This window comes from Abramis brama (genome assembly GCF_963993115.1).
Source record: "Abramis brama genome assembly, chromosome: 20".
Classification (NCBI taxonomy): Eukaryota; Metazoa; Chordata; class Actinopteri; order Cypriniformes; family Leuciscidae; genus Abramis; species Abramis brama.
This window is the reverse complement of record NC_139982.1, coordinates 29,485,959-29,511,758: the sequence shown is the minus strand read 5'-3', so window position 1 is coordinate 29,511,758 and position 25,800 is coordinate 29,485,959. Positions and strand designations below refer to the sequence as shown.

The 25,800-nt window shown below is 36.4% G+C and overlaps 2 protein-coding genes across 3 annotated transcripts in view; both read left to right on the top strand.

The window, feature by feature from the left end:
* Positions 1 to 1,974: 1,974 nt before the first annotated feature.
* Positions 1,975 to 11,645, top strand: pgghg (protein-glucosylgalactosylhydroxylysine glucosidase). The gene is made up of 14 exons (XM_084095766.1): positions 1,975 to 2,058; positions 2,578 to 2,843; positions 2,916 to 3,126; positions 4,664 to 5,108; positions 6,159 to 6,278; positions 6,363 to 6,494; positions 6,568 to 6,679; positions 7,476 to 7,548; positions 7,856 to 7,992; positions 9,205 to 9,338; positions 9,875 to 9,970; positions 10,970 to 11,067; positions 11,182 to 11,390; positions 11,471 to 11,645. The coding sequence occupies exons 2-14, from the start codon at positions 2,597 to 2,599 to the stop codon at positions 11,542 to 11,544; spliced, it is 2,088 nt and encodes a 695-aa protein (XP_083951892.1). The 5' UTR covers positions 1,975 to 2,058; positions 2,578 to 2,596; the 3' UTR covers positions 11,545 to 11,645.
* A 590-nt stretch (positions 11,646 to 12,235) lies between these two features.
* deaf1 (DEAF1 transcription factor) overlaps positions 12,236 to 25,800 on the top strand; it is a 16,474-nt gene continuing 2,909 nt past the window's right edge. The window contains exons 1-11 of one of the 2 annotated variants that reach the window (XM_084095770.1): positions 12,236 to 12,666; positions 13,899 to 14,002; positions 15,516 to 15,645; positions 15,733 to 15,879; positions 16,979 to 17,118; positions 17,299 to 17,376; positions 18,194 to 18,235; positions 18,314 to 18,437; positions 19,645 to 19,773; positions 24,375 to 24,631; positions 25,597 to 25,662. In XM_084095770.1, coding sequence (XP_083951896.1) covers positions 12,474 to 12,666; positions 13,899 to 14,002; positions 15,516 to 15,645; positions 15,733 to 15,879; positions 16,979 to 17,118; positions 17,299 to 17,376; positions 18,194 to 18,235; positions 18,314 to 18,437; positions 19,645 to 19,773; positions 24,375 to 24,631; positions 25,597 to 25,662 — 1,410 coding nt within the window. In that variant the 5' untranslated portion in view covers positions 12,236 to 12,473. The remainder of the gene's footprint in view (positions 12,667 to 13,898; positions 14,003 to 15,515; positions 15,646 to 15,732; positions 15,880 to 16,978; positions 17,119 to 17,298; positions 17,377 to 18,193; positions 18,236 to 18,313; positions 18,438 to 19,644; positions 19,774 to 24,374; positions 24,632 to 25,596; positions 25,663 to 25,800) is intronic. The other variant, XM_084095771.1, reaches the window with a different exon arrangement.

The following is a 25,800-nucleotide window of genomic DNA, read 5'->3' as shown; positions in this document are numbered from 1 at the left end:
AAACACGCTGATATCGTGTGAAGTCTGCATGAACAGCTGTGTGGAGGTATAAATACATAGACAGACAATGATTGGACGAACATTTTTTGGTCCTACGCCTTCCATAGACGATATATACATATAAATGTATATCTAGACCACTTAGTGATTGCTATCAGGATGTGAAGAGACTTTCAACTAGCATAACAAAAAAAATTCTGGAACAAATCACCCTCCCTGCCTTTAAGTTGTCAGTCTTTCTGTCGTCCTCATCATTCACCAGTTCTCCCTAATGCCTGTGTGCCTGTCTACCAGATGTCCCTCATCATCAGAGAGAGAGAGAGAGAGAGAGAAGAAGAACAGCTGGAATAATAGACCTAACATTCCCACAGAGAGAAGGACAGGAAGTTACAGTAACATTGGACAGTGTGAGAGCGAAAGGCAAAATTATTCATTCGGCCTGTACTTCTTCACCTTGTTTAGAAAGTCGGAGAACAATAAGAGGATAACGGAGAAACCATGAGGGTGAGAAAACGTTAAAATGAACTCCAGGGAGATTCAGACACGTGCTGCACGGATCAGACATTTGCCTCTCGTTACCTTTGGCAAAACACTGAATGACCCTTGAGAATGAATGCCATCCTCTCATCTGTTTGTCTCATCTACATATACACTGACAACAAGGACAGCTCCTAATAAGGTACGCAGAGCCAGTCTTGCTGTAAATATCCCTGCGGCCTGAGGGAGAGAGAGGGAGAGAAAGAGGAAGGGAGGGCGGGGAGGAAAAGTCTGGAGCGGATGGATTGCGACCTTATAAGGGTAAAGCTGCTCTTTTCCCAGGGTCTGGAACCCCAAACTCCGGCAAGCTGCCAAATGGAAACGGAACAGGGTTTGGCGCCATCTAGAGCCTGGATAGTGTCATGAACAAGAATTGCAAGTTCAATTCGTCATGTCAACATTTCCTTGAAGTAACTTTCACGTTTTGTTCTGCAACATAAATTGACCCTTTTCACATTTTTTTCTCAGAAGCGGAAGTTTCATGAATGACTTTCATATTTAAGATCTGTGTATCATCCTTCCTTTGCAACCATCCGTAGCAACGTGTTTTTGTTGGTAAAACTAACAGCCCAGAATGTTTAAAAGTACATTTTGATCTTTAGATCAGCATGACAGTCGATGAGTGATTTGAGTAACAATTTGGAGATCCTTCTGAAATACAAAAATGTGTTGGAGAATTAATATAGTGGTAACAAGTTAGCAGTTTTATAAATAAACGATGTATAACCGTTAATCGTGTTGTTGTTGTTGTGGGCAAGTAAATGATGACAGGAAAATACATTCTTGTTTACATATTAATTAATCACCTAATCATATATATGTGTGTGTAATAGATTAAAATTAAATAAATGCATAACACATTTAACATTGATTTACTAAAGCGAGTAGAAAAATATATAATAATGTAACTTAATAGAAACTAATATTTATAATATACATTTTTATGTGTATAAATTGAGTGTTTATAAAAGATGCCTTTTAAATTTTATCATATTTGGGGGTCTGTGAAATTTAAAAGATTGAAAATCAGGATGTTGTGTTTAACCACTGACCTTATTTTACTTGAAAACTGCTTTTCACTCCAGAAGCAACTCAGGCTTCTTACCTGGGGTTTCAGACAACAAATGAAACAGCTCTGTAGTCATGCAGAACTAAACTACGACTGGTTTTAGTACAAGAGAGCGTGACTAACACTTTAAAAGAACTTTAGCAAAAAATAAAGAATAACAACATATCATAAAACTATGATATGACCCATTTAAAAGCAAATCGCCATAGTAAGGCGGCCTTTGTATTATATCGCAGGATTCTTAGGAGACATTTGTTCACTAGAAAGTCATTTCTAATATTCCCCCTTTTGGGAATTATTATTTAGAGCCACGTACCTGACCAATCAGAGACGCTGATCGAGCGCAATGCCCCGCCCTTTCCAGTGACGTGACTGTTGCTCCGCCTCTTCTTTTTTGAACGTCCGCTTTGATGAACGAGATTGGAGACGCACAGCTAATGTTTGATACATCAGTAAGTACTAAAGTTTTATCATAAAACTTGTTTCTGTTAAATGAGTAACATCATTCTTTTGATGGTTAGTCAAAGTGAGTCATTTGAAAGGATAGAGTGAGATCTCAGCTGTCTGTCTGCATTGGTAAAACTTTTATTTTGTTCACGGTGATCAAAGTGCAGTTGTCACGGGTTTAAAAGGCACATACAGTAAAAGTATAGGGATAAAAACTCACATAATTACATAAAAAAAAACAAGAAAAAGACCCCAAACAATTCTGAAAGAATATGAATGCCTTTCGCATAGATTTTTGTGCATCATTATAATAATTATAACTATATGTTGAGTGGAAAATTACCATAATAATGAGAATATTTTAAGAGATTTGCTGAACTTGATATAGTCATGAGGTTCTGTTTGTGATATAATTTTCAGTTTTACTGTTATTTTATGGTTTATGTCACATGATGTCAAATGGTTTCCTGCATCCAAGTTACACATTCCATCTTTTCCATATGTTTTTTTTTTTTTTTTGACAGACTGCAGAATTGCCCCAAAATGACCTCTGACCCTGTGGACCCGTACATCTTCACCTCTGACTCCCTGCCCTCTGACCCTCGCTTCATGCCACCGCTGGTCAACGGGCTGCTGGGATGGAGAGTGTTTGATTCAATTATGCATATGGGCGAGGTTTATAATGGTGAAGGCGGGACTTGTCACCGCGGCAACATTCCATGTCCACTAGCAGTTCAAGTGAAGACGGCAGAAGTGGGACGACACACGTACAAGTTAGACATGCACACAGGTTAGAACACACACACACGCATGTAATACTGCATTTAAACATATACTACAAGACTCTCTCTCTCTGTATCAGGTATTTTCTCTCATACCGTGGTCACTCCTCGTTTCGAGGCCACTCAGGTTTTGTACGCTCACCGACAGCAATCAAATCTTCTGGTCACGGAAGTTCTCCTTAAGCGCTTTGAAACCAGTGCTGAACCAATCACGATTCAGCTAGAGAGTTCTTTCAAACCCCAAAGTGATGACATTGATTTCCAGAATGCAGCAGACTACAAGGGTGGGAGGTACATCCGCTTTATAATATTTGCATTCTGAATTGCAATTGGACTTCTTTTTTGTATATATTTGCATGCCTAATTGCAATTGGTGTGTTCGACTTCGGCTGTGGCTGGATTTAACCGGTCAGCAAGATTTGCAGTCTTGGAAGAGTTTAAAAACGGACGTATGCTCTCTGCTTCTCATAGTGACGTGATTCACCGCCATAGAGCGCAACAGTCGGTTCCGGAAGTAAAACCTCCTTTCATTTTCGTCATAGGGAAATTGATTTTTAATGATAACTTTAAAATGTTTAAAGACAGACCTACTGTGAGTTCAGAGGTTTTTAATCAATGGTATATTTGAAGCTATCTGTTTGCATTATTTCAACTTAAAAATAATGGTTTAACAGCGGAATTTGTGGTGGAAAACTACATTACCCATAATGCTGTACAAAAAGTCCACCAATCAGAGTTGCAGGGAACAAATCACGCCAAAAGAGCTCTTTAGCTCCGCCCTCTCCATTGATGCACGGCAAATGGCGTAATCGAGTCGGTCTCTACATTCTCAAAATACATATTTGGATATATAAAAATGCATATTTCACAATAAACTTAAAATATATTATTTACAATAAATTTTAGATGTATGGTTTTATATTTCTCCATTACTTTTCGTCTACTTTCTACATAGTACCCGTTTTTTGAGTACTATGCATTTGGACACACTACTTTGTTGGTGCACTGCTTTCCGCGGACTATATAGTTGGGAAGTATTCGATTACGGATGCAGTGATTGGCTGTGTTCGAAATCACCCCTATACCCTCATCCACTATTCCCTACATCAGTCCACTAACTTAGTCCATTTGAAGGAGTGATTGAAAACGAGTGAGTGAATTCAGACACTGAGTGTGTCGGAAGGGCTGCCGCTTTTGCATAGTTTCTGCTGTTTAATAATCATCTGAGGTTTAGTAAACTGGCAGCTCCAGTAGTTATGAAAAGATTAATCTTGAACTCTGTCATAGAAACTAGCAGTATAAACCTTAATTAAACAGTTTAATAATTAATAAATAGGAATTTATACCTGTATGATATTACGCTGTACCCACATTGGACCAGCGGTTTGGAAAACAGATGGATGGATGTTTTAGATGCGGCGCCATCTTCTGGTCAGACACAGGAATTAATTCGGCGCGACCGTCACAGTGCATTATGGGTATTATCTAGCCGTTGAGCGTACTCGTTATTGCGGTGCATTGTGGGATTGAATGAGTGCACTCGATAACGTCCACTATGGTTTCAGACACCACTACACTACTATCCTCTCAAATAGTGCCCTATTTAGGGGTATAGGGGGCGATTTCAGACACAGCCATTGTGTCAGAATAAACACAAAACACACGTCGTCATTGTCAGAATGAGTCGACTCGTTAGTCAGCAATCTCAAGTCGGACAGAATTTCAGTGTACTGATTCACGTTATAAAACTGATCGGTCTGTGCAGCGCCGCATGAAGTCAAACACACATAAGCGCTACATGTGTCTTCAGACTCTTTCTTCTCTTCAGGCATATTTTTGGACAGACCGTCTCTTCAGAGATTCCTGGAGGAATCCGTCCATTTGTGCACCTGATCTGGACGCCCATCGCATCTACTCTTACCCTCCCGCCCGACCAGAGCCAGTCCAGCTGGGTTTTCCTGGTTGCCCTTGCTGGGAGCGACAAGAGCGCCAAATCATGTTTTGATACTGGTTTGGGGCTTATTGATACTGGTGACTTACGCCCCTCCCACATGAGGAGTTGGGCGGAGCTCTGGAAGGGGAGCAGCATTGAGGTGATGGGAGATGAGACCCTGAACCGGGCTCTGATTGGCTGCATGTTTTATCTTCTCAGTTCGTTCCCATCTTCAATTGAGGAGTCGAACGGACCGTTTGTGTTTGGAGGGCTCAGTCCGGGGGGGTTGTCAAACGGGAGCAAAGATGAGGATTACCTCGGGCATGTGTTCTGGGACCAGGTGAGTTTAAAGTCAGCATGAGACGGAAGTTGAGATAGACTTTTCTTCTGTATTGTGACGTATAAGTGAAACGGCTTCTAGAACGGCTTCAAAAACGGCTAAATTTGTCTATGGATAATGGATTGGATGGTTGTGGTTTGCTATTGGTGGATCTCATGTGAGTGACTCATCAGAGAAGAGGAGATGTGAGGATGAATGGGAAGTTATTTTGATTTAAGATTACCAGGGAACCTGAATTTAAAAATAAAAAGATGTGCATGGATTAATCGTTTATAATAAAGTTTATGCAATATGCCATAAAAAATATGAACTGTCAATTTTGATTTTAGGATGACTTTAATACAATTCATCAGGTACAGCATTGGGAATGTCACTTTACATTACATTATGATTTTACTCAGAAAATTAGTAATTTTCAAAAATAAAAATAAACGAGTTATAATTATTTTTATGATAATTGATAATATGATACAAATGCTGTCAGCAGAACTGAACTTCTATGGAACCCCTTTAAAAATGATGAACCCCTTCTTAAAATATAAAGACAACTAAATATTTTTGTGCATGAAAATGCATTTACTGTGTGGGAAAAACATTACAGGTTTATTGTAAAGACAGCATGTTGTTTACAATACTAAAACATAATTATTGATTATTAAACTAAATAATTAAAATATTTAACATATTCAAAACTATTTAATAAAAAACAGTAAAGTCAGTAATATTGTGAATATATTTTTATACCTCACGATTTATTATATATATATATATATATATATATATATATATATATATATATATATATAATGTATATATATTAATCTCATGATTTCTGACCATTCTTTAGAAATAAAGTGAATTGGTAGTCATATCAAATTATTATTATCAAATATCTTATGTTAACACATTTACTTTACTCTATTAAACTTCTTAGATTTTGCATGGACCCCCAGCCAGAGCCAACTGGGTCCCGTTCAGTTTGAAAAACCCTGCTTTAAGTTTTATGAAGATTTTGACTTTGTCTATCCGGCTGTCTGGCTCCCCCTGCAGGACACGTGGATGTTCCCCAGTGTTGCTCTGTTTTATCCCAGTCTGGCCCGGGCTGTACTGGAGTACCGTGTGGGAACAGTAGAAGGTGCTCAAGCAAACGCCCAGCAGATGGGCTACAAGGTGCAGCTGGTAACCGGGTGTTGTATTTGAATCATCTGTAGCTTTATGTACTCTTATATACAGCTTTCCTCCCCATTTAATCAGGGATTGAAGTTTGCGTGGGAGAGTGCGGGAACGGGCCAGGACGTTTGTCCAGAGGAGATTTATTCACAGCAGGAGGTCCACATCAATGGAGACGTGGTTCTGGCTTTCCAGCAGTACTTCTATCTCACACAGGTAAAGAGGACACACTCGTAAACACTCCTACACCTGTACCAGAAACACATCTTCCGTTCGTCATCCATCACAGGACCTGGAGATGTTCACAGAGGGGCGGGGCAGTGAGGTGGTGTGGGGCGTGGCTGACTACTGGGTCTCACGGGTCACATGGGACCCGACTGACCAGCAGTACCATATCAAAGGTGAACAGTCATGATGACCAGGGTTATGATCTCTAACTAAAACTAAACTAATATATATAACTGAAATAAGTGTAAGTAGAAGCGTTGAAATTGCTAAATGGAAATAAATAAAAACTAAAACTGAAATAAAAATAAATTAAACCTTAACAGTAATATTTATAAAGAGCAAAACTTAATAAATTGTCAAAAGCACATAACAAAATGACTCAATTAAAATTACTAAAATAAACATTACAATGAAAATATCAAAATAAAAGATCATTCAAAATATTAATTAAAAGAATTCTCATATAGTGTATATAATAGTATATTATACAGTATAGTATAGTACATAATAGTAAATAAATAATACTAAAACAAAACTGGTCATAACATCATTGGCCATGCATGTATTCAGATGCTTGAAATAATAACTGAATGTTTTGTATTTATATCATATTACAGCATTTTACAGTTTTTCATAATGTATAATTTTTTTATGGTACATTCAGGGTTTTAATTTTTTTGATTAATTAAAAATAAAATAATAAATATATAATAAATAAAATGAATATTGTTAAATTATATCAGTATTTCTTTTATAAATTATTATATATAATAAAATAAATATTATTTAATTACATTAACTATATATATATATATATATATTAGTATAATGCATAAAATAAACACTAATTAATAAATATGAACAAAGTGAAATTACACATTAGAACCAGTGTAAACTTGCCAGATCCAGTCTTGTTTTGATATGGTTATGAAAGCTTCTTTATGGGGTTTTGTTTTGTTTGTCCATTAGGCGTGATTCCTCCTGATGAATACTACTTTACTGTTGACAACTCAGTGTTCACCAATGCCGTCGCCCAAAGCAGGTGTGTGTGTGTGTGTGTGTGTACACAATCACTCATACTGAGGTTTAGTGATTCGAACAAATCCCTGACTCTCAGTGCTAAACTTCAGCGCACTGATCCTGAACCTTTAATGGATAACCAGACATGAATGATGCCTCGAATCGTGTGATAGATGAGCTGTTACTTTTCTAGCCAATCAAACTTACGATTTTCAGCCAGTGTACGATAAAACAACCAACAAATCCCACAGACTTGCACTGAATATTGAGGGTATTTTTCAGAATTAGCAGATATGAGATATCTTTCTTTCATTCTCTCTAATGTTTAGTCTTCAGTTTGCCGTGGAGTTGTGTGGCCTGTTAGCGAAGACGGCTCCTCCTGAATGGCAGGACGTTGCTGATAAGATCAAGATTCCCTTTGACCCAGAACTGAAGTATCACCCGGAGTTTGACGGCTACACGCAGGGTAAGACCTCATCAGCATCATGTTCATGTTGTAGTAATCATTATAATCATACGCCAGATTCACCTTTATTAAAGGGATACTTCACCGATTAGCATTAAGCTTTGTATCAGTAGAAACCCGGTAGTATTTTGGAATGACCGTGCTTCCCTCCTTCATGTCCCCCTGAGACGAGAGATTTCTGTATTGTGTGTAAGGCTCTTTTGTCCCGAGGCGAGAGACTCCAGCCAGTAGGAGGAGCTCGTTCCGCATGTGTTCAACCCAATCTCACGATAAAACGCCGTCTTTTCAGTTTCGAGTCAACTAGTAGCCTAGTTATATCATTTCTCCCGACACTGCCCTCTGTAACCGGTAGGCGTGGCTTGGGAGTGGCCTCGTAGGGTAGCGAAGCAAGTGCATTCTGGGAGTTGTAGTCTTTCATCCACATGAGCCAAAAATACATTTTCTGGCTTTTCTCAGTCTAGAAGGCACCAACTTCTAAAATAACTTCACATTTCTACCCAATTTAAATACACATTCATCTTTCCAGCGGTGAAATATCCCTTTAACGGGGACACCTCAGAAATTGAGTGCTGTGGTAATGAGTCCTAAAACCCAGAAATGAGTTAATTTTTGAACTTCCTGTTTCCTTGTCTCAAAGTCAATGGGTTTTTGAATGATTCATTTTTTTGGTAAATGCTTGAAATAAGGTCTGTGGTCAACACAAGCTCAAGACATTTTCACGTTTCATTCTACAATATAAAATACATGGTAATAATAGTGTTGGAAAAAGCCGGTTGCTAACAAGTGTCTTAGTGAGACATTAAACGTCACCAGACGAACAGGGAAACTCATCTACACACTAGTCCACTTTCACAGCCTTAAGCGAACTATTATAGTTCAAACTTTCGAGGAAAATGTTTTTGTAATAGACTGTAAAATGGTGGTGACGTTGAAGTCTTGCAACTGTGGTGTAGTTCCTTCCTTTATAGCTTAACTTGAGCTTTTTTGTTCTGCTGATTATGTATATAGGCTTCAAAATTCATAAAAGTTGTGAATATGATCACAATGAACTAGAATCAACCACTTTTGTTGGGCACAGAGCTTATTTTCTGCAATAATCCAATAGCCAAAGAAAAAATCATGTGATGCGAATTTACAAAATACACTCTATACATGTGACACCATTTCTGAATATTATTTCTTGCAAAAGTTTACATTTGACATTTTCCACAGGAAGTCGAGTCAAGCAGGCGGACGTGGTGTTGCTCGGATACCCGCTGACCCTCCCCATGACCCCCGAGGTCAGACGCAATGATCTGGAAACATACGAGGCCGTCACAGATCCGCTCGGACCAGCCATGACGTGGGCAAGTCACACACTATGCTTTACCCATCATGCTTTGTGTGGGATGCGTGTTTGCATGGGGGTTATTCTGTAAATCAGGTTGCATCGCTTCTGGTCTTTTGTATGTGCGTCGTTAAATATAGAACCGTTTAACTCGAGATGCCTTCAAAGGAGCGAGCAAACATTGATTTTCAAAAGTTTTTTATTTTTTGCTTTCTCACTATCATGTAGATGTTTAAATTGGATAAAAATGGCAACAATAACATAACTAGCTAGCTTTGCTGACACAAAAATGTAAATTCTGTCATTATTTACTCACCCTCATGTCGTTCCAAACCCGTAGACATTAATTTGTTCATCTTTGGAACACAAATGAAGATCTTTTAATGAAATCTGAGAGGAATAGATTAAATAGAATAGAGTAGAATTGAATAGAATAGAATAGAATAGAATAGAATAGAATAGAATTGTTTTCCTGTTTGTTAATGTGACCTTCGACATAAAGCCTATGATTATCTGTGGATCCAAAAAGTTGGATAAATATGTGTGTGTTTGTAGGGAATGTTTGCTTTAGGTTGGCTTGAACTTGGAGAGGCTGAAAAAGCCCAAAAGCTTCTGCAGAAATGCTTCACAAATATCCAGAAACCCTTTCAGGTACGTCACACCTCTCTCTCTGCAGATGCCAGCATGTCTCATACTATATTTGCATACTATTTACCTTATTTTTGCTTGCTACATGCACTATATATGCTATGCACTTTTTCTGAATGAAGTATGCAAGCAGAGCACATTTTATGGAAACTTATCCTTCCTTTTTACAGTGCGATGAATCAACCCGAAACCTTATCAAACATGATTTTTTAAATTGAAAAAACTCTACTTAAAAATTCATTACTTGATTGGTAGTGTATCACAATTCCACAAAATATGAAGCAGCCCAACGGTTTTCAACACTGATGATAATAATCAAAAAAGTTTCTCAAGCATCAAATCATCATATTAGAGTGATTTCTGAAGGATCATGTGACACTGAAGACTGGAGTAATGATGCTGAGCATTCAACTTTGATCACAGGAATAAATTACAGTTTATAATGTATCTAAATAGAAAAAAGTTATTTTAAATTGTAATAATATTTCACAATATTTCTGAAAAAAAGCACTAAATTAAATGAATTGATGTTAAATTTAATTTCAATGAAAAAATATAGTGCCTCGCACACCCAAATCATTCTGCGTTGCATAAGATAAAAGTAAAATATAAACTATAAAATCCCACACACTACTTGATTCAGTTTAAATTGCACATTAAATGGTTGTTTCTGCCACAGAATAACAAAAATAAAAACTTTCATCTCATTTGACTTTTTAATCTCAATTTTAACTGTTTTAATGCATTTGCGATACACACTGTTTTAATTATCTTTAATTATTATTCTGTGGCAGAAACAAGCGTTCATAGATGATTACAGAATTAAATATGCAATACAGTATAATGAGTTTATGTGACAACAATGAAACATTTATTGTTACATACAGCAATATTTAAATAAATAATAGGCATTATGCTTTACATCGTACACAATATCTATGAAGCAGTACTCTAGTATTCTACAGTCTCTGTGTCTGTGTGTGTGTGTGTGTGTGTGTGCAGGTGTGGAGTGAGTCGGCTGATGGCTCTGGGTGTGTGAACTTCCTCACCGGTATGGGCGGCTTTCTGCAGGCGCTGCTGTTTGGCTACACCGGCTTCAGGTGACAAAATCACTACAAGCTTGACGAGAGAGAGAGAGAGAGAGAGAGAGAGAGTGGCTTTATCACACACATCTGGACTTGACGCTGTGTGTTGTTCTGTCCTGTGTTGCACAGAGTGCAGAAGGAGCATCTGGCCTTTGCTCCGCTGCTCCCCCTGGACATCGACGCTCTCAGCGTGAGAGGAGTGAGTTATCTCGGCAACAAGATGGACTGGTTGGTAAAGAGTGCGGAAGTGAGTGTTTCAGTGAGGAAGTCTGGGAATAAGGAGCCGTTCGCTCTTGAACTCGTCCTGAATACTGGAACTACAATCCCACTTATTCCAGGTAATAAACAAACAGACATATGATGAATGGTGTTTGCTATTTAGAATAAATGAATCGTTTTAATTGACTGTTGTCCACAGGAGAGTCAGTGACGTTCCCACGGCAGCCCGGGCAGATCCGGAGAGTGAATCCCGGTTTTTACAGCCCGGTCTGATGATCCACGTCACAAACGGCCGTCTGGTGTTTGGGTTTCCAAGTTTTGGAAGAGTTAATACTTTTTTATAAACACTTGAATAAAACATTTGTACACTTGTATACGTTGTGTGATAATGCCAAATATTTGAATTATATTATTATTATTGTTACATGAATCACAGTATATTCTGGAAATATTGACAAATCTGTTTACAATAAAATTGTTGATATGGTTTTTGTAAAAAAATAATAATAAAAAAAATGGACCCAAATCAATAAGTTTATTTGGGTGATTTCCACCAAACACTTTTATAATAAATAGCAACAGAACATTATCTATAAGGTAATATACTGATTAATTAAATTCTTTTTATTCCTATCAAAATGATTGATTTTACTATATTTTTGTACTTTTGGGCACAGCATTTTAAGTTTATATATATATATATATCTTGCAATAACACAAACGCAACAAATCCAAGCAGCATACACTGATATTGCAAGTAATTTAGAAATTAAGGAAATCTTTTTTTCAAAGGTTTTAAGGATTTGAAATAACATTTTCAAATCATTGTTTTTAAATACAGAAAACTTGGAGCAACTTTAAGAACTACATTTGTGTCACTGCAAATCACGTTGTTGCCAATAGTCGTTTCGTGCTACGTCGTGTTCTTTCGGTAATTTCCGTTTTGATTCGGTAATTTCCGCTTGCTCTCCTTCCTGTGTTGATCCCCGTCCCCAGTAAAGGCACTCGGAAGCCATTATCCTGCAACCATTTTCTTTTCTTTTATACCCGAAGATAAAATCGTTTTAATAAATCAATAATCTATTCGTACAAGTTGACTAAGCGCTTCTTGGATACCTGCACGTTTACAAATCGCGAGGGACGTGCGCCTCTCGACAATCCTTCGGATAATTTCGGCTGCTTTCGTGCGCCGCTGTTTTGAAATGGACGCGAATGAACCGGCGGCGAAGCTCGCGTTGCGCGACGCGTCCGACAGCGCGTCTGCGGGAGAGGCTGTGGGTTCGGATACCGAATCGGAGGGCGAAGTCGCCACGATGACTGTGATGGGAGAAGCGGGAAACATCGACATCGACGAATCCCTGCCGAACCCAGACGATGCCGAAGCGGCTTTTGCGGGTCAGTGTGCGCATGCGCATCAGCTGATTATCGGTTACAATGAAAATCCATTTTGGTGCACATTATGCGGTTTTATAACCCACCATACATTTAATTACATTTATTCTCTGATGATCAGCATAAGACTTGTTTAACCAACGTTAATATTATTATTATAAATAACTGTTGAGGAAACATGAAACTCTTAGAAGCCGAATGCAACTGCTTAAAAGTACAATGGTATTTTTTTAAAAATACCTTGGAGTACCATGTAAATAACACGGTGCACGAATATGCATTTAGCAAGAAAATACATTTAGTTTTTAGGGCCATTAAGATTATTGCATTGTGACTTTTATTATTTTTAATTAAACTATAAAGTATTCATAGAATACATCATGGTAGTTGCTGTATTTCCCTTTTGTTATTTTTTTTCTTCACCATTATGAATATGTATTATGTTACTGAGAATCTTAATACAGCCAGCCTTAATTTTCTTTATACTAAATATAATTTACTGATTAAATAATACCAGTAAAAAAAAAATAATTACGTTTTTTTTAAATGTCATTTAAAGAAGATAATCTGCAAATCACTTATTTGATCAAAAATACATTCAAAACTGTAATATTGTGAAATATTTTATTTTAAAATGTTATTTATTCATGTGATGGTAAAGCTGAATTTTCAGCGTCGTTACTCCTGTCTTCAGTGTCACATGATATCACAAGAAATTAATACTTTAATTCAGCAAGCACGCATTAAATTAATTATTTTAAAAATAAATGACAGTGTTGTAATGTTACAAAAGATTTCTATTTCAAATAAATGCTGTTATTTTAAACTTTCTGTATCACGGTTTACAACAAAAATATTAAGCAGATAAACTGTTTTCAACATTGATCATAAGGACCATTATTAATAGTTTTTGTAATAAGTACCATTGATCAGCAAATTATCATATTACAATGTGACACTGAAGACTGGAGTATGCTGAAAATTCAGCTTTGCATCACAGGAATAAATTACATTTTAAAATACATTCAAAACAGTTATTTTATATTGTAATAATATTTCACTGTTTTTACTGTATTTTTTATCAAATAAATGCAGCCTTGATGAGCAGAAGAGACTTCTTTTAGAGAAATATTCCTAATTCTAAACTTTTAGTGTGTAGTGTGTAGTGTGTGTGGTTCAGTATTGTCATCGACCCAAAGTCATATAAAGTTTGAAAGCTTGTGTTTTTTCTGCAGAGGTCACAGCCGTCACTGTTGGGGACGTTCACGTTCAGAGTTCAGATGAAACCGTTTACACATCCACAGTCTCCACATCAGCGTCCATCCCTGAACACATGCTCGTAAGAGTCTCATTTCAGAGGACATTTACACGCACTGAAAACAGAAACGTTTTTCCTTTGTGTTTTTCGCGTATAGACGAAAGCGTGGTCTAAACGAATCCTTATTCACACGGATCCATGAAAACGAGTAAAAACGCTGTATTATTCATGTCAGGCCAGTAGGTGGCGATGTCACTTTGTAAAGAAACACTTACGCGCCTATAAACTGAACACGTAATACGCATGCGCATAACCTCACTGTTTTCACACATTCACGTTTTTGTTGTTTACACGGAAATGATAACGGTATAGTTTTCAAAAACTTGCACTTTGAAACTAAGAGGCCGTTTACAAGACATCGTTGTCAACTAAAAGGAAAAAAAAAAAAAATCATTTTTCATTTACACGAGTCACGACAATGGCATTTTAGGGGCCGGAAAACAAACTTTTGAAAACGGGTTTCAAAGTGCAAGTTTTTGAAAACTATACCGTTATCATCTCCGTGTAAATAAATATTCTGACTGATTTCAAGTTAAAAGGTCAGGAAATTGACGAAAAATTATGCAGAATATATTAAATCCTGTAAAATACTAAAATAGAAGAAAACCCAAATTTTATTTGTGAATAAAGTCATACTATTCCAGATTAATAGCAGTACCATGTTACAGTGATGGCGTCTGGTGATAATACTATGGTACTTTGATATAAACCAAAACCGTGGTACTGTATGATTACTATATCTGCCATGATAAAACCATCTTAGATGTCCAAAAATGTTTTGTTTGAATAATAATCACTAAACACTTGTATAATGAATAAATAAGGTCTTTAATAATGTTGATAACTTTATTGAAATGTTTTATTAATCTGAAAATACATGCATTTTTATTTATTTATTGCTTTTCCTCTATTTGATTTTTTTACTTTTATTGAACCTTTTCAAATAAACCAATCCACAGTACTGTTATTACTATATTTATGTATTTTATGTATATGTATGTACTCTTCTGGCTTTAAAATACCATTTGATGTTTTTAACCTCTATTAAATCTCTTAAAAAACTGTGCTGTATGATTAGTATATTCATATACAACGATAAAACCATCTAAGATGTCTAAACATGGTTGATTTTATGATAATTTAGTAATATTTATAACCTTACTGTAATGTTTTATAAATCTGAAAATGTATACATATCAAAATGATGCATTTTAGTACTATATTTATACTATATTTTTGTAGTTTTCTTCTGGCTGAATTTATTTAGCTTTTTCACTATTTAAAGGGGTTTTTTTGTTTTGTTTTTTCCTTTATTGAACATTTTCAGATAAAACAAACCGTGGTACTTTATGATTCCTATATTCATTTACCCTATTCATATATGATAAAACCATTTTTACACATCCTAAAAAAAATCATGGTAATACCATAGTACATGAATTTTTAGTTAATGTGTGAAGTAAACGTAAGAACAGGTTTGTTTTGGATCAAAATAATAACATCAAATGTAATATTTCTCAATGGATTCGTGCAGACAGGCAGAACCACGCTTCAGATTGGAGACAGTCTGAGTACCCAGAAGGCCACACTGATCGTGGTGCACACGGATGGGAGCATCGTCGACGCCACAGGGCTGAAAGGCACCGCAACACCAATGACTCCTGGTACGTTTGAGTTTTAGGAACTAAATTGTAAATCTCAAACTACATGTAATGCAGTATATCTTTATGTGTGTCTGTTTTTCCCTTCAGGTCCTCAAACCCCGAACACCCCTCTGACATCTGGACACGATAAAGACGGCTCGAAGTACAACTGGGATCCGTCAGTTTACGACAACGAGCTTCCTGTGCGCTGCAGGAACACCAGTGGGATTCTGTACAAAAACAGACTGGGATCAGGTACGCCACAAGAGGGCGTCACATGACTACTGAAACACACACACATACAGATGTGTGTCTGTATCTTATTCAGGGGCTGTGTCCGAAATCACCCCCTATACACTCGTTCACTATTCCCTGCGTTACTCCACTAATATAGTCCACTTGAGGAAGTGATTGAAAACGAGTGAGTGAATTCAAAACACTGAGTGTGTCGGTTTCTGCTGTTTAATAATCATCTGAGGTTTAGTAAACTGGCAGCTCCAGTAGTTATGAAAAGATTGATCTTGAACTCTGTCATGGAATCTAGCAGTATAAACCTTAATTAAACAGTTTAATAATCAGTTAAGGATTATATACTTTTATGATATTACGCTGTACCCACATTGGACCAGCGGTTTGGAAAACGTATGGATGGATGATTCAGATGCGGCGCCATCTTCTGGTCAGACAAAGGAATTCATTCAGCACGACCGTCACAAGTGCATTATGGGTATTATCTAGCTGTTGAGTGTATATCGGTTGCATTATCGAATTGAATGAGTGCACTAGATAACGTCCACTACGGTTTCGGACACCACTACAACTGGCTGTTCCCTCAAAGAGTGCCATATTCAAGGGTATAGGGGGTGATTTAGGACACAGCCAGGGTATCGCCATATTGAATTTGTGACTGATTTTTCTACAGCTCAAAAAGTCAAACGAGAAACATCGCAAACTTTGGTAACACTTTATTTTACAGTGTCCTGTTACATATGTTACATGTACTTACTATAGTAATAACAGTAAATTATGCATAATTACATGCAACTAACCCTCAATCAAATCTTAATCCTACCCTAACCCTATAGTAAGTACATGTAGTTAATTAATATTACTCAGTGCTTAAATATATAATTACACTGTAACAATGACACCTTAAAATAAAGTGTAACCCAAACTTTTTTTTAGCACGAAAAAATCATTCACGGATGCCAACTTTAGGAATCCACTAATCTAAAATCTATTTTCTATGTACCATGATTTAATACACACTAATTACAATTTAGGATGAATAATATAAGAATTGGAAAAAAGCCAAAATGTTTTAACATGACTGACCTTTAACCTGTGATGGCAGGGGGCAAAGGGCGCTGTATCAGACACAATAATAACTGGTTCACCCCAACGGAGTTTGAGAGTATGTCGGGGCGAGCGAGCAGCAAAGACTGGAAGAGAAGCATCCGCTACGCTGGCCGACCTCTACAGTGTCTCATTCAGGTCAGACCGGCCTTTGGAGACACACACACACACGCACACACACACACACACACACAGTACGTACTCTTTCCAAAAAATCCCCCAGTGTCTCGTTCAGCAGAACAGCTGACTGGTGTGTGTGTGTGTGTGTGTGTGTGTGTGTGTGTGTGTGTGTGTGTGTGTGTGTGTGTGTTTTGACAGGAGCGTATCCTGAACCCTCACGCAGCGTCCTGTACGTGTGCGGCCTGTTGTGACGATCTGTCTACAGTGAGTGACATGGTGACTCAATCTCATAAATCTTTACAACACTGCTGACCTGGGCTATCACACACTGAGATTAATGATGAAAAATGTTTTGTTTTTTTTAAATTACAACTGAAATAAAATATTTTTTTATGGTTGTGTTTAAATACTCAATATATATTGGTGATGGTTGAGGAGATTTCCCTCTTCTATGTAAAGAAAAGCGCTATATAAATGTAATGAATTAATATATATATATATATATATATATATATATATGTAAACTAGTATTATAACATCAAATAATATTAATAATAATATAAAATATGTATAAAGATATTTATTTAAACAAGAAATTTAATTATATGTATATATATATATTATAGAAAAGCATATATTTGTTTAATATTTAAAATAATATTTAAAATGTAATACTAATAAATTATATGATCTGTCTACAGTGAGTGACTCAATCTCATAATCTTTATTAGATTTTATATATTATTATTATGTGATATTAATAATATTTATATAATAGTAGTTTTATGTATACATTTATAAATATATATATATATATAATATATATACTGTATATATTTAAATTATATTAATATAATAATTATATAAAATTTAATAAAGATGATTCAATATATATATATATATATATATATATATATATATATACTAATAATATGAAGAAAAAAAAACTGTGCAAAAATCTGTGCAAAAAAAGGGCTTCTCTTTCTTTTTTAAGCTATTTATTTATTTATTTTTGACGATCTTAAATTCAAAAGTGTTGCTTATTTCTTTTATCCCATATAACTCAAATCTTCATTTGCCTGTCGTTCTCCAGTGTGCCAAAGACGGGCCGTTCGGAGGGGAGAACATCACGATGGTAATTAGTAATGTCTGGAGTCTCAGTTGTGGCGTTATGTCGCTCTAGAGACTCATCCTGTGCTCTGGTGCCCCACAGACGGGCCCCGTCAGACTGTTCGTCCCGTATAAAAGAAGGAAGAAGGACAATGAGCGGTCGGCTTCTCCTGAGAAGAAGGACGTTCAGTCTACAAAGAACATCACCCTGGCTCCAGGAGCAACATGTAAGAGCCTCGTTCCCCTGTTTCTGTTCACTTACACCCAATATTAACACCCATCTCGGGTGAACTGATCTCAGATTACCACCTACACTTGATATAAACATCCATCGAAACTGCGTCTCCTGTGACCAGACTCTGATTTTGTCGAGTGCAGGGGGTGAATTCATTTTGCGGCTAAATGAAACTAAAATGACTAAATAAAATGTATTTTAAACCCTGTAGTCAGTAATTTTATCCCTTAAAACTCATCTTTGATCACCAAAATGTGATCAATAATAAGATATTAAGTCTTGTTTTCTGGAAAAATAAATAAAATTAAGTGAGTTTTTCCTTAAAACAAGCAAAATTATCTGCCAACGGGGTAATAATTAAGATTATTTTTCTTACCTCATTGGCAAATAATTTACCTTTTTTTAAGCATCAACTCACTTAATTTGTATGAATTCCCCCAGGAAACAGGACATAATAGCTTATGTCATTTTACTCACCTAGTAAATCCATCTTGATTTAAGAATTTTTAAATATTTAGAGTGGAAACTAGACAAAAATATTAAGTAAGAAAAGCATTTTTTGCAGTGTGGCGATTTTTTCCCCACTGCAGTTTTAAAGAGAAAATACTCAGCAATGGTGTGAATTTGCACATGGTTCGTCTTAAAGTATATTAAAAACACCATATAGACATATAAACAACATTAAAAACTTTATTTTCACCACAGGGGGACTTTAAATATTGACTTAGCATGGGTTATTCAGAATATAATTTTTTATTTGCAAAAAGAAACGCCACAAGCTTTAAAATAATAATAATAAATATATATTTACACAGTATATATTACAAAAATATACAATAAAAAAAAAAAATTCAAAATCAAAATTTATTATTTTTTTGTATCTGACTGAAAAATCTTTTTTTTTTTGCCAATATTATTAATTGCATATATTATTTCAGTCAGATGCCGTTCAGGTCCTTTCAGTTTCAGTTGGTTTGTGACCATATCAGTATTGTTTAGAATTAATATAATTGATAAATCGATTTCTTATTATCAGTTCCAGTATCCGAAGATAGAATATTGGCGGTTATTACTCTCAGGAGTTTTTCCGTTGAGTTTTCTGATACTGAACCATCTGACGTCTCTCCTAAAGATCAGGAAAGGGAGTAATTCTCCCAGGAGACACTGGGAGTGGCTCACGACTGTCTGCCTGCTCTCAGTTACAGTGACTCCATCAGGACAGATCACCACTTCAGGCACGCTGACCTTTGACCGAACGGCGTCAGGAGAGACGGCGGCCATCATCTCCGACAGCCCTGCGCCCGCTGACGTCTTCACCAACACAACTGGTGAGCGCTGCACACACACATACTGGAGCTCATACAGCTTTCCTGTAGCTCGAACAGTAGAGCGGTGGCGCTTGCTACTCCAAGGTCACGGGTTCGATTCCCAGGGAAAGTAAGAACTGATAAGAATGTAAATGTGTTCCTTGAAATGCAATGTAAGTCGCTTTGGATAAAAATGTAAATACTACAGTCAAAGTGTGTTTTTACAACCAAAAACACATATTTACATACTACTATTATGAAAATATGCAGTATGGGTTCTGTGCACAGTATGCAGATTTTTTTGTATTTTTTTTTTAGAATATGCAATTTTTTATTTTAGTACAAAATTAAAAATTAAGTAAATAAATGATTAATAATTAAATAATTATTTTCTGCACCTGACTAAACATCTTTTTTTCTTTTTATATCATTAATTGCATATTTTATATCAGTCAGATGCAGAAAATAAATTGGTAGGTTTTGCAATAAATTAATACTACAAATAAGTGTTTTTTATTTCTTGAAATGTTAACTGGATTCCACTTGTTTACCGGCTGAGTAAAGACAGCCAATCAGATTGAAGCTCTGCCAGAGTTCTTGCTCTGCTATTGTGTGTGTGATTTGCATGAGAGGGTCAGTGACTGGTCTGTCGGCGGCCTGTGATCGCGTGTGATCTGAGGTTGAGACTCTGAAACCCAGGATTGGCCTCTTTCTGACCCTTTTTTAGCTGGAAACAAAAGGGCTGTTATTTTTAGGCCTCTTTGTGCGAGATGGAGGTTGTTTTGACCCCATTGTGAGTCTCGGATAATGAGTTGTTTTTGTAACCTGTCCAGTTGGGGTGACTTCTGTTAAATGGCACATTTGTCGTACATCGGGTCAGTCCTGATATGGCTCATGCTTGAACAATTTGTGCATTTTAATTCATCTTAATCTGCTTGAATTAAGCACTTCTGAAGTTAATGCACTTATATGTTAGATCAATGTTACGTCCTTAGGGACGTTTATAGTGTTTTTGGTGTGTTTTGTGTTTCTCTTTTTGGTCTCTTGTCTCTCTTACTTTCACTTTCTCAGGCCAAGAATTTTACTTTCAAGTAAAATTAAGTTTACTTGATTTTGTTGTGTCTCTCTTGGTTCTCATTTCATTCGGTGATAAATGGTGACAGGTGTCATAATTGGCTTAATGTTCCCCTTCTAAAATACCTAGACGGTTGTGAGCCAAAGAAGGGTCGTAACAATCAATTAAATGGTTATTGCTCTTAAATGCACTTATACCATGGTCTGGGTGAATACTCGATTCTGATTGGCTGCAGGGTGTCCATTAAAAAGTGATAGAGGACACCTAAGCTGTGTCTGAAACCGCTCACTCGTTCACTCATTCACTAATCCCTGCATAGTGAATGGCAGTTGAGTGCACTACATCAGCAAAGAGTGAACGAAAATGAGTGAGCGAATTCGGACGCTGACATAATTATCACGCGCCAGAGAGCTCGGACAATTTCGTCATAAACATTACCTACCCATCTTTAATATTTCCTTTTTTGGCTGTATGAATTGTATGTAACAATTGTATGTATGTATTTTTCATGTTTATTGCGTTATTTGATAAAAAAAAAAGATAATAAAAACACTTATCATATTTATTTACTTTTTACATTTATATGTGAAAATAAAAGAGATCAAAACACTACACAGCACATTTGTTTATTCAAATATAGATATAACGGTATATATATAAATAAATAACCAGGCATCTGGTCTTATAAATGATTGTTTTCTATCTCGCGTGCGCCGTTGCCATGGTGACATTTTTGTTTATTTTTCATTCGCGCTCTATCGCCTTATCGTGTTGGATTGTGGGAAATAGTGTCTCAGCAAGTGTACATCGGATGTACACTCAAATTCAGAGAGGATTGTGGGTAAAAGTAGTGAACGAATGTAGGGAATGATGTCGTTCACTCAGAATTCGGACACCACTACAAAATGGCCGACACCCTAAATAGTGCACTATATAGTGGATAGGGAGCGATTTCAGACACAGCTCTAGTAAATAAACCGTCAGGCGTAACCAGGGAAACCAAGTTGTTGTTTGTAAAAACTTTAGATTTGATGACATTAAGACCATTTCATTCTGTGAAGTTTTATTTTTAAATCTTTTTAAAGGTGCAGTAAGCGATTTCTGAGAAACTGCTGATAATTGAAATCGGCACCCAAACAAACACAACCCTCCATTCATTGCTCCGCCTCCAAAATAACAAACACGCTGTTCAAGGCAAGCACTAACAGCTGGCGCATCAGTCATCTTGCGGAAGAATGAAACATGCAAACTTCAGGCAAGAAAACACAATGCTTTTTCCCATTTCCCAACTGTCACTGTCAGATTGCTAAAGTTCTGCCATAAAGATCTACCAATCTTTGCGTAAAAATAAAATAATGAAACTGCCATCTTTCTAAAGTCATTTTTGCCCCCCGGAAATGTGGCTCCAAATCTCTGGTGAAAATTGTCATTTTGACCCCAATCCACAAAATAGTGGATTATTCAATAGATATTCATCCATGACATTTCATATTTTTGCTTTCTTCCTCATTAATGTATTTCTTTCACCAGATAAAAAAAATAAATAAAAATCTGAAAGTTGACACTGAATGACCCAAAAAATATTTACAATTAATTTTTCACCTTTAAAATTTACAATACATTTTTACTTTACATCCATCCGTCAACACCTTTAGATTCTCGTCTCTCTTTTCAAGTGAAAGGATCATGGTTTGAATGCCATCTGAGGGTTTATTTTTGAAGTGGAGGGCAGTCGTCCAGTGTAGATGTTTCGCTCCAGGAAGTGTGACCTCCAATTCAAAGCGGCTCAGTGTCACTGATGGACCACTGTGATCAGTGTCTCAGGAAATGATCCTTCTCTCCTTCTTTCTTTTTTTTATTTTTATCTCTGTCAGCTTCTGTGTGCCGGAATAGACTTGAAATGCTTCAGCACTTTCCTCTTAAAGCATCCTCACCTCGACTCGCTCAGACAGATTCAAGAAAATAACCGTAAAATAAGTGTGTCCACAGCCCTGGACCGTGATATTACAGAAAAATTTGTTTCTGCCACAGGAAAATGGTTTTAAACAAATATTCCCACATCTAAGAAGTATTGATGTAGAGGCAGTGGCCTAGCGGTTAGTGAACAACCTCAAATCCACCTTGCAGGATTCCTTTAGTCAAGGAAAATCAAACTTTATATGATTCTACTGTGAATATACATATTTCTAGTTCCACTCAGCTCTAAAATATATATTTTTTCATAAATATATATTTTTTATATATATTTTTTATTTCCCAAATTATTTATTTGAAATAAACAATTGTTCAAGTTATTAATTTAATTTAAAATTTAGTTCAATTTGTCATTTAAAAAAAAAAAAAAAAAGCTATATTTTTATAAATTTTTTGTGTGTTAGATTTCAGTACATAAAGTTAAACTAAATTATTGTCTTAAAAAAAATATATTCTTTTATATTTTATTTCAGTTAACATTTATGTTATTTCAAGTAAAAAAATTGTATGGTTGTAGTTTTACTATAATAACCCTGGATTGCAGACTCTATAAAGTGATGCTTATGACAAATGACTGGTAAAATCATGGAAATTTATTGATAAAATGTGGGAAACTTGGACTTGAAACTTTGGGCTTTGTGGCATTTCACGATCCAGTTTCACCATCATTATCTCACTGTCCCTTTTAATAAAAGTGACAAAAAGGCCAAAAATAAAAAGCATTTGGACTCTTTACAACCCTTTACAGTTTCAAATGATATTTCCTCTTGTCTGTTTGACCAAAAACGATGGAGTATTTGAAGTTTTTTCCGCTGTTATCAGGAAAAAATGCAAGTGATCGCGCCGGCGCCTTCATTTCATGAAGTGCGCTATACTTTAGTTTCCTCACTCCGCACAAACACTTGGATATAATGTGCCTAATAATAGCACACATTTATCTAGGTTAACGTTAGAGCGAGTGGCCATGTAACATTACATGTTTCAAATGATAAGCCATATTTGAGGTCGATGGATGAAAGTGAACGTTTGGATTTCCTGGCTGACGTACTGTAATTACCACCGGAAGAACCTGCAGGACAGCACGCCAAATATGCATAGTCTTTTACTTATCCAATTATTTGTATGTGTGAACTTGTGAAAACACACAGACTGATGTTTGATTATTCCAACATGTGGCTAGAGGATGTTTCATAAAAGTCACAAATACGTTCTCTTTGTCTCTTTATTCCTCCTAGACCGCATTGAGATTCAATAAAGAGCAAGTGTATTCATCATGAAATGGGTTTGTCTCGGTCGAGTCCGGGACGTTACAAAAACACACTTGAACACACAGAGCATGTCCTCTCCTGTCTGTCCGGCCCACATTTAATAACCTTATAAAATAAAATCTGGGTCAGGGTTAAAGTGAGATCAGATGAGGACGGGCCGTAAAGGTACTCGTCAAGGTCGTACCTGTCAGAACGCTGGTTCACCTCTACAAAACCGGCCGTCCCAAAATAACGCTTTAATCGCTCATGACACGTAGGTTAGGCTTCTAGCATCAGCTTCAGCTCAAATGTGTGTTTCTCCTCAGTGTTGACCACCCTTCCTGCGCTGACCGTGGTCCCTCAGCAGGCGCTGGTTCAGGCTAAACCCCCTCCGGCCGGGACGCTGATGAACGGGCTGGAGACGGGTGAGCAGCGCACCTGGCTTTACCTGGAAGAGATGGCCAACACACTGCTCAGCAACGTCCAGCAACTCAAAGTCCTCATTGCACAAGCCAAACAAGCCAGTCAGAGCGGAGCGCATGTCGGCATCAGCCCAGAGAAGAACAACAGCGTCAGAAAAGAGGTGATATCCAAACACAAAACTGCTCTCAGATCAGTGTTCATGAGGTCATGAGTTTATTAGGTGTTTATACCCATCTACGTAAGTGATAATCCACGGCTAGTTGTGCATTAAGTGATTTTAATGCACAACGTGGAGGAAAAGAACCACCCAATGCGAAGCATTCAAATGGTTTAATGCACAGCTAGCCGTGGATTATCCCGCTTATACCATGGTCATGTGCCAGCACTGACAAGTTAAAGCTGTTATTGATGTTTCCAGGGAAAAATACGGTTATATTTGTCAGTTAGATCTCACATTCTGCCCTCTTTAAATCAAACACAACAGATATGTAGTAGTGTGGTAAGATTACATTGATTTGAATGAACTAATTAAGCATTTATTTGAATTCATTAGTAAGAGAGATGAGAGATGCATGTGTGAATTACCTGCATCTGTTCAGCATCTTAATTAAAGTTAAATTAAAAAAGAATTCTTGGTTATGCTAATTTTAGAGAACATTCCATTTTGCAAACATTATGGGATTGTTACTTTTGAATGTTCTCTAAACTTTCTGAAACAAGTTGTTACATTTAAAAAAAAATGTTAATGAACGTGCAACTAAAACATTTCAGGAAAAAAAAAATTTCCGTGAACGATGTATAAATAATGTTTTTATGTTAATGTTTTAAAGACCATTATTAAAGACCAGATGGCTTTGAATGAATGTTCTATTAACGTTACTGGAAGAACGTTTGTTTGTAACTTTGAGAGAACCTTGCCAGAACGTTCCCTGTGATGACGTTCCCTGTTAGCTGTTAAATGGCCACAAAAGTGTGAAAAATGATCATGAAAAACTAAATCATGGCTGTCTAAATTAGATAAAGGTCTAAGAAACGATTACAGACATTACAATTGGATCTGAGAGGGAAAGTTAATCTTATTAATCCTCTGAATAAAGATCATATGTTCATGTTTTTCTCTCTCAGTCCTTTCAGAGTCAGTTGTCACTCAGTGAAGAATCTGAGGGGAAAATCACTGAAATTATCATTAAGGTAAGTCTCTCTCTCTCTCTCTCTCTCTCTATCATATCAAGTTTTAAAACCAGTGTTATTTTAGTATCATCGATATACTATTATAGTTTGTGATAATATTTTCAATTACATTTTATTTTTATATTTTCTTTTGTTTTA